The following is a 10,107-nucleotide window of genomic DNA, read 5'->3' as shown; positions in this document are numbered from 1 at the left end:
TCCCGTTGCGGAGCACAGGCTCCGGACGCGCAGGCTCAGCGGCCATGGCTCACGGGCCCAGCCGCTCCGCGGCATGTGGGAATCTTCCCGGACCGGGGCACGAACCCACGTTCCCTGCATCGGCAGGCGGACTCTCAACCACTGCGCCACCAGGGAAGCCCTTCACAGTAGTTTTAAGTAAAGCGAATTTTAAAATTATAAATTGATTTTTTTAAAAAAGGAAATAAATTCTCAAGCATTGTGGAATATATCCTCAGAATTAGGTATATAGTTTTTGGAGCATGTCTGATCTTGAGAACCTTAGCATATATCACTAACCATGTATGACATGAGTATTTCCCAAGAATATTGAATCAAAACCACTTTTTACTGTATCTCAGTATGTTATAGCAAGCTATTAGTTAAAATTCTTATCTTATGTCTCCTTTCCTTCAACTTGCTTTGGGTGTTACTTGTGCTTTATTAACTTGAATTTGAAATTTTCTGTTGAAAAGTCGACAAAGGATATATCAGTTTAATTGATTTCCAGCTCTTTTAGTCCTGTCAAGTTGCTATTGAAATTAAAATTTAAAGCCTACAGACATAAAAATAATGGGACTGTTTTAAAAGATACTAAGTAGGAGGGACCTACAAATTATGGGCTTAGACCAGTAGGTAGGGAAACTCCATTCATGAGAAGTGAGAATATTAGGGAGGCTGAGACAGTAAAGAAAGGAGGTTCTTTGAATAGAGAAAATTATCAATGTAAAAACAAGAAAAGCTCTGTTCTCTGTTCAACTGCTAAAGTGTATTTTAAGTGCATACTTTGAGTATAGAGTCACTATTTTAAGGCATAAGTATATTATAAAAGGATAACCAGAAAGCCGTGGTAAGAGAATGAGGTTGCTCTGCTCTAGTATAATATGGGTCGGCAGTTCATACTGCAAATCCTCCGGCACCTCTGACCTCTGACTCTACCATGTTGAGGACTGTCTGTTCCTGGTTATACTGGGTGATCCAGTCTTGGCTGCACACTCATGGGCGTCTCACATACAGCATCCTAAGGGCATTCACTAGGAGACAAAACGTAGTATTAGGGGCTTGGGTTTTAGAGATGGACAGACTCGGCTTCTAACAAGGTTATCCACTAATGTTTTAGTAATCCAAGATGCAATGATGAACCTAAACCATGTGAAAACCGGCTATATACTATATTTATACTGTATTTAAAGATCCTCACATTTTACTTATCTTAGTAGTTCACAGTCTATCACTTTTGTCTGAACTCACATTGTTGGAAGGTAAAAGAGAAGCAACAGTTGATAGAAGGAAGGCAAATCAAGATCTTGTAAACATCATCATCTGGTATTTGGCAAAGTGAAAGGATCAAAAAACAAGAATAAATTTGTTTTAATAAAATCTTAGAGCACTACCCTGTTTCACACACAGTATTAGATTAGATACCAAATCTCCAAAGATGAGTAAGATCTAGTCTCTGTCCTTAAGAAACTCTGTCCTTAAAAAGAGTGGGGACTATGCTTTGATTGACTTTTCTATATGCACCAGAAGACCAGCACTAGGCAAACCTGTGATGCAGGCAAATGGCCCTCAGCATCTTTTATGTCTCCTTTGCCGTCCCTCTGAGAGCACAGCAGTGGGACAGAAAGAACTGAACTTTGAGTCCAGATAGGCCTGGGGCTGAATTCTGTGCTACCGCTTTCTATTTGTCAGCTTAAGCAAGTCTGTTAAGCCCTCAGTAAACCAAGTTTTCTCATATGTAAAATGGGACTATCAATACCTCTCCCATGGAATTATTATAAGAATTAAGTAAGAGAATATGTGTTAAATATTCATTATTGTGCTTGGCATTTGGCTTAGGGACTATTATTTGTCTCAACTTCTAGAGCCTTCCAACCTTCCTGGGTACCCAGGAACCTTCTGCTGCTGAAGGTGCCTGTTTTAAAGAAAAGCGGTTGTAAACTAATTTGCAATAAAACATTAGTGCCACATAATTGCCAAATGGTTACTATTCCTAAGAGCTTTTGAATTTTAAAAGCAAATGCCTAGAAAGGGCCATATTGTATCCAAATTCAGAACTCTACTGGTGACATGCTAAACATAGTAGCAGCAGGGAGTCTAGCCAGCCCTTATACTTACAGTGCTTAAAGGTTTGGGTATAGCTAGAAAAAATTGCAATACTAGAAACAGATTTCATAAGTTCAGTTTATTCATCAAACATTTATTTTGGTACTTCCAGATGCCAGAAAGGATACTTGGTGTTGAGGAATTAACATGATATGGAAATAAGAAAATAATAGCCAAGAAAAAAATATTATCTATCTACATTTTTTTAAGTGAAGGATTCAAGGTGAATTAACATTTATCAATCATCTATTGGATGCCAAGTACCATATTATGTTTCTCATATGTACTATCTCACTTAAGCCTCACAAAAGCCTATAAGGATATTGTCCCTAATTTATAGATGAGGAAATAGAAGATAAGAGGTTAAATGGGTTGCCCAAGGCCATACAACTAATTGTTGGGAATCAGAATTTGAATCTAAGATCTTGTAAAGTCTATACCACAGTTAGTTTGAAGGGAAAAAAGGGAGTATAGGAATGAAAGAGGAGAGAAAAGAAATAAAATGAAATGTGTGAAAATCACTGCACATTGCCATTAGATTCTTGATTCCTTATTTCCTGCCTTTGCTGTGCTATAGAGATCTTGCCAAAACCCTTTATTTTTATTCTTTCTTAAATAAAACTTTCAATTAGAAGTCTTGTGTAATTGCTTATTTATAACCTGAAGTTTTAAAATAATTGTGTGAAGTGCAAACTCCTATCTTCTCTTACAAAGGCATATGGACAAGATATTAGGCATTGTTTGTCATCATACTTTGAGGGAGCTCATTAACTGTGATAGTCTGGACTTAAAGGCAAATGGGCAATATGTTTGCCAAGGGTAAGATACAATTTTCCTATGAGTGGCTAATTTTAAAAAAATCTTTAAAAGACTCATTATAAATTCATTTTGTTCTTGTTGACTAATGTTTCAATAAAGTGAAACAGCATCAGTTCCTAATGGGACAGCACTGACTTCTTAAAGATTCAATATTTTGTAGGCTTCAAAATGTAGAAAAACTTACTGTAAATAGCATACTTTATGCTCCTTCTCTTAATTAAGAAGCACAGAGTGTGTCATTTAGGTTAGACACTGAAGTAGAAATGATCTCATATACTAGGTTCTCAGAAGGGTTATTTTCTGAGAGGTATATGAAATCAGGTAACATCTTAAATTCATCATATCACATGGGATTTAAATGGTAAAATATAAGACAAACCATTTCAATGCCATGATTACTAAAATTTTTTTAAATAATAAAATAAAATAATTCAAACAAAATAATTCATGACTAGTCAAGTTGTTTCTGTTTGGGAAAGAGTTGAGAAAAAGAATGACAAGGGAATCTAGTACTTTTTACTTTAAAGCTAAGTATTTAATTTCATTTTTGCTGTTGTGTCCAAATATTATCTTCGGTTTTGTTTGCCTTCTATTTGTTTTTCCTTACCACTAAAAGCAGCTTTTGACCATTTTGACCATCAGCTAAACAGTGTAGTTAATCAGCTTGTGCTATTTTTATACCTTTAAATTTAGAGCTGTCAGGTTTTATTAACTGACATAGATTGAATTAAAAGGCAAGGGACTGTTATTTTATTCCAGTTCTTTGAAAGGTACTTGGAAAAGTACTCTTTCTAATTGGCCAAGTGTTTATATACAGTATACAAATGACTTGAAAGCGTAAGTTCAAAACTGATATTACTCAGCTTTTCCTCTTAAATACAAATGAAGGATTAGAATTTTAAGACTATAATCCTTCCCTTTTCAAATCAGCTATCCTCATTATAAGTATGAAAAGCAGAAAAATACTAAAGCTACTGGGCATCCTGCTTCTACTAATTTAGAATCATTGATTTATGGGTGGACATTATTATTCTTATTAATGTGAAAAGACTTATAGAGGACTTACTTCTACCCTTTCAGCTAACAGAAGGAGGGACTGAGAAAGAGAGATGAAGTGACCTGTGGAATGTTAGGAGAATCACCCAGGGCTTTTGAACCCCCGTCCAGTTTTCTTTTCTTTGTCACAAGTTCCACTCTCTTTTGGAAATGATGTATATTTCTCTTTGAGTATAAAAATACATCACCATCCTGTTAGGATACAGGAGATTTAAGTGGAGCCATCTCTGGACAGAGGATAAAGTTTACAGTTATGTGACAGGAAAAAGGAAACAGGGGAGCAGGACCAAAAAAATTGGTGGGTATTAAAAACAGAACATCAGTATCCTTAAGGTGGATGTATTTTGTGTTCAAGGTTGAAGGCAAGTGAGTTAAACTGAGATGACGTCAGAGATGTAGGGTAATAAAGCAGATGAAGAGGTAGACAGTCATGGAGCAGAGAGGACTTTAGTTTTGAAGGACAGAGAACCAGCCTTTTAGTTAAAATATGGTTAAAAGTCCTTAGACAGGGACATTAACCTGGCAGGGACAGTATCTAGACAGTATCAGGAAGAAAATAGTTGTAGGTCACAACACAGTTGTCAAGTTTAAAGGTTTCTGTCCCAAGTTAGCCTCCATTGAGTAGGAACTTCTAGTTAATCTTTTTTTATTCTTTCCTGTAATATTTCTAACTAAATCCGTATCACCTAAAAGTATTCTGTAATTTAATGTCTTTTTTTTTTTTTTTTTTTTTTTTTTTTTTTTTTGGTGGTATGCGGGCCTCCCTCTGTTGCGGCCTCTCCCGTTGCGGAGCGCAGGCTCCGGACGCGCAGGCCCAGCGGCCATGGCTCACGGGCCCAGCCGCTCCGTGGCATGTGGGATCCTCCCGGACCGGGGCGCGAACCCGGTTCCCCTGCATCGGCAGGCGGACGCGCAACCACTGCGCCACCAGGGAAGCCCTAATGTCTTTTTAAATCATTAGTGAAACAACCTTTGGTCAAAAAATGTTGACTTACATACCTGTAATTCAAGCATTACTCAGAATGCTCTGGCTTTCTGCACTTTGTGACAAAATATCAAATCTTTGGTATTATCTTTCACCAACACCATTTTGGAGGTGTATACAAACACACCCACACATCACAAGAGGCAATTTTTAAAAAATGAACATGCATGTCATCATCATTTTTGGATACATTTTACTTTAGAGCATAACTAAGGTAAGGCTAGATCTTTAAAATTATATTATTTTATTGCTCCATGAAGTTTAACGTCACGGAAGATGTTGCTTATTCTTACTCCCAACGGTGCTCATGTACCAACATTTAAGGAAAATCAATAGATAGTTCACTTATATTCTTACTTGAAAAGAAATATTCTAATTGTTTTTTGAGGAAGGAAACAAAGGTAGTGTTTTCTTCGGGTTATACAAAGTTGCTTTGCTGAGATTAGAAACCTTGGGATTTTATTTGGTATTCAACCATGTAATCTAATTCACTAATTTGACCAAAATACAGTGCCAATCAAGAATGAGAACACACTTATTTCAGTCCAGTCAAAAGTGTTATGTTAGACTGTGACTGATAGTCCTACAAATAATTCTGACAATGTGGGATTCATGTTAGTAATGACTAAATTTTAACTTAATGCACACATAAATGTGTGTTTGTGCATAGGCGCCTGTATGGGCTCTTTTAGAATCCAAATAAGTCACAACTGAGGGCATGTTCGTAGAGCTTTGCTTAAAATCTCTCATTGATTAGTGCATACATGTTCTCAGAAGCTAAAATAGAACCATGTTATAACAAGCTATATTTATGTCACGGTTTATACATAGCTATATATATTGTTTATACATAGCTATATTGTTCCTTCACAAGTGAAAGCTGCAGTCAGTATAAACCTGATGTAATTGATTCCCTCTTTTTTTGGACACAAATAATCTCATAATAATAATAACATACAAAAAGAAAAGAAAATGGCCCAGAATCCCATGACCCTAACAAGTCAGAGATTTTTCATTTCTTTATATTTTTTCCTGTTCTCACTCTTATGTATATATCTTTTATACAGAGATGTAATCATCACATTAGATATCAATTTTGGGGTTTTTTCCCTTGTACTATTAAATCATAAGTTCTTCCATACATTAGTATTCAAAGTTATTGTTTCAAATAGCTGCATATTATGCTGTATGTTGATGTCTTGGTATGACTACTTTGTATGAGTTATTAAGCTTGTGCCCCAAATACCTTTTTTAATCTAAGGTTTTGTATGCTGTTCTGAGAGAAGAAATACTCTGTTAATGGTGGCATGTTTCAAGCAAAAGTATGTTTGTTTTTATTTTTAGATAGCTTATGGCAAAAATTCATTTTCAGTTCAATGAAGTATATGTTTGTAAGTTTTGCCATCTGCCCCTTGATTGATAGATGTGTAGGCTGAGGAGTTTAAGTGTTTGGTTTTGCTTTTAGTAGTTGTGTATGTGTGTATGTGTGTGCATATGTGTGTGTGTTTCTTTTCAGAAGGGGAGGGTAATGTCTTCTGTTGGAATATGCACTCCACCCTCTTTGATAAGGCTTGTGGTAAGATGTGCATCATGCCCCATGACGGTCATCTTCATAGCATTAAGCTCACAGCTCTTAGCTCCCATATGATGTGTGGAGGGTGGACTGTATTGCAGTCATATTCACCTTTCATTTGTGTGTTTGATGTGGCATTTATATTAAGTAGGAGTAATTTTTTTTCTGATTTTTTTTTTCTTGTGTCACCAGTGCACCTATTCCATTCTTCCATCGCTGTGCTCCTGTGAACATTTCCTGCTATGCCAAGTTTGCAGAGGCCCTGATCACCTTTGTCAGTGACAATAGTGTCTTACACAGGCTGATTAGTGGAGTAATGACCAGCAAAGAAATTATATTGGGACTTTGCTTGTTATCACTAGGTAATTGTTTTTCTCATTATTAGCTATTGCATAGTACTGCAGTAGAAGACTGTTCTTTTAACCAAAATATGAATACTGCTGGGGATACTTGTAAATTGTTCAACTTCCCATAGCCAAAATATTTGTTTCAGAATATATATAGTTATAAATAGATACATATTTTTAAAAGAATATAATATATCTGAAACTCATTTCCCTTCTTTTTCTCTCATTGGAGAAAACTGGTGTATTCCCAAACTTCGATTAAAAGTCTATAATAACCTTTAATATGATAATAGGAGGTTTCTATTATCAGCATCCCTTTGTTTTTAGTTTTGATTCCAAAAGGCTTACTTGCTTATAAAAAGAGGCTACCTATTCTCTTTTATATTTCCATCAAAGAGCATAGATTTCTGATATATTATGTTTGGATTATGTAATGTTTTTCATTGCTACAATTAATATCTGTATTGCTTGAAAAAGTAGGAAATCTCCACTTGTTAGCCATTTAGTTTTTTGGTCAATAAATAGATAATAAAACAAATAAAAGCAAATAAATGTTATTTTCAAGATGTAAATTCCCTATATTATCCTAGAACTATGTGTAGCCATCTCAGAATTTATAGACTTTTTTAGTTGGGAGAAGTAAACTGTAGTGGGAACCAAACAACTATTTTGTTATATAAGTAAAGTGACTGTTTGTGCCTGTTAACACCAATTATAGTCATTGAGAAGTCTAGCTATATTTCTGTCTTGTCATTAGAGAGTATTTTCTTTTTGCGTAGGTAGTACTTGACTCAGTTGAAATAATGCTGTCCATATGAAAAGCTATTTCTGTGATATTTGAAACGCTCCCATCTGTTTTTGGTTCCTGTACATTTATTGCAAATGTGAGTACCTTAATAATGTTACCTAGTCACAGATCCCAACCATTTATTTGACTTTGCAAATGGTCCAAGGAAACTTGATTAGTAGTCTAGCTTTATATAAACATTTTTTGATTTCTGAAATAGTTGAATACTTGAACCAAGAAAAAAAAATCCAAACCTAAAAATAGTGTTAATAATGTTGTTAAGCCATCGGAATTCCATTTTTTATTAGAATGGTTTTCTTTTGAGGTTTAAGATCTTTATTCATTTGTTTGTGAAATGGGACTTTAGATAATTAAAGATGAACAAATTATGATTTCAGAAATGAATTTCCCCATGCAAGGGTTAAATCTTCTCAGTTTCTTTTGAGATTTTCACTCAAGATTTTGGAATGTTGGAATTTAGCTTGGGGTGGGTAGAGGAGTTGGTTAAATAACTCAAACTAAGCTTTGCTCCTTTTTTGAAGAGCTTCTTAGTCAGGACCCCTGACCTCAGTTGAGAAGTAATGTCAGAGGAATTTTGGCTTCAGTAGTTTTCAGGGTATTATTCTATCGGGTCAGACCATCTCTTGGAGTTTTAGAGGAGAAACAACTAGAAAAAGATAATATACCATCGGGCTTGTTGACCGAACATCAGAGAAGTTGGTCCTGAAATGCATAGGTGACTCAAGGAAGTGTAGCACCTAATTTAACTGATCTCTGTCTACATGTGGTAATTTTTCCGGTCACCAACATGGCATGTCATTCTCTACACTTTGTGTGTTGGCATCTATGTTTGCATGTGAGTTCTGATGTCTTCCTGTGGCAAATCCACAACAGTTCTGTGCTATTTTTGAGTCACCATATACATTTGCATGTATTCTTTTCTGTCATTTATAAACCCAGTTAGGTGCCTTTGGTTTTAAGTGATGCTGTTCAAGTGGTACAAGTACCAAAGTCAAAGTACAAAAGCAGCCAGTTTCCTTTCTCACCTAAATTGGAGTCATGAATTTGTCAATAGCAACAAATTATTTCCCTAGGAGAAAACAATTGAAAGAGTTTCTCTTTATATTTTCTAAAGTTTTCAAATGATATTCTGTGTGTTCTTTATCTTCCCTGCAGTTCTGTCCATGATTTTGATGGTGATAATCAGGTATATATCAAGAATACTTGTGTGGATCTTAACAATTCTGCTCATCCTGGGTTCACTTGGTAAGCTGCTTATTCCTTTGTTTTTTAGTAATTAGAATTGAGAGTTAAAGTTTGCCTTTAACAATGCCTCAATTCAGAACTATTTTGGTTATTTTAAATAATTTTCCTCTTGTAAGGCCTGTGATAAAATGTAAAGACAGGTGAGTGGATTACATTTAAGTTAGTTCACTGTGAGATCACTAAATCAAATAAAATGGGAAGGTCAGTGGCTTTAGGAATAAGAGCAAGTGAGATATTTTTAAAAGGGGACTAACGTTTTTCTGTCAATATCAGTTTGAGGGGGAGAGTACAATTGAAAAGAAAGGAATTGAGCCTCTGTTCTTCTCCTGCTTTTGAATTTTCACTTGATTCTTCCAGTGCTCCCTGCCTGGCAAGTGAAGGGACCCTTTCTTTTTAATCTTGCACTTTTTTAAGGCCTGAATCAGCCATTCTAAGGTGTTGAAATTCTTTCTGGTTGAAAAGTGTTCCTGGCAGGATAACTCTGTCCGGGTGGGGGGGTGTATGTGTGTGTGTTTAAAATTTTGTTACTCATTTTTCTGTCTGTTGACATTCTATTTTGTTTTTATTTTAGTGTTTCTAATGAAACCTTCTGGGTTTTCTGTGTTTATTGTCTTTAAAAAAAAATTTCCCCCTCCCAGTTATAAATGTCATACCTACTCATGGTATCTAACTACTTCCATGGTAGAAAATAGAAATATAGGAAAGAAAATAAAAGTTTTATTTCACATGCTACATCTTCTCTTTAAAGAGTATTTACTTTTGCCTTTAAAAATGTTATAATTATAGGGACCCACCTTCAGTTCACCAGTGTTAGTATTTGGAATCCAGACCTTGATATTCATATATATATGTATGCATGTGTGTGTGTGTGTGTGTGTGTGTGTGTGTGTGTGTATATGTATATAGTATAAAAACGTTTTAACCCAGTATGAAACGCTTTCAGTAGGAGAATTTGCCACCATTACGTTTACCTTATGTTTGGTCTTACTGATGTCATCTGTTTTATGTTTTCCTTAAACTTATGCTTCCTTATTTTGTTTTCCCTATCTTTGCTGTATGGAATTGTGTTTTCTTTGGTTATTTTCACCCTTGCTTTGGATGGTATAATTTTATTTTCACTTCTTCAGTTGGTAACCTATACATTTTCAGA

At 35.3% G+C, this 10,107-nt stretch overlaps 1 protein-coding gene across 3 annotated transcripts in view; it reads left to right on the top strand.

The window, feature by feature from the left end:
• The window catches only part of SLC44A1 (solute carrier family 44 member 1), a 211,020-nt gene that overhangs the window by 110,384 nt on the left and 90,529 nt on the right, over nt 1–10,107 (top strand). For all 3 annotated transcript variants that reach the window (XM_024126161.3, XM_024126160.3, XM_024126159.3), the window contains exons 6-7: nt 6,750–6,919; nt 8,868–8,957. In XM_024126161.3, coding sequence (XP_023981929.1) covers nt 6,750–6,919; nt 8,868–8,957 — 260 coding nt within the window. The remainder of the gene's footprint in view (nt 1–6,749; nt 6,920–8,867; nt 8,958–10,107) is intronic.

Source organism: Physeter macrocephalus, chromosome 9 (genome assembly GCF_002837175.3).
Source record: "Physeter macrocephalus isolate SW-GA chromosome 9, ASM283717v5, whole genome shotgun sequence".
NCBI lineage: Eukaryota > Metazoa > Chordata > Mammalia > Artiodactyla > Physeteridae > Physeter > Physeter macrocephalus.
Note: the sequence above shows the minus strand (reverse complement) of the source record. Positions and strands in the feature narration are given on the sequence as shown.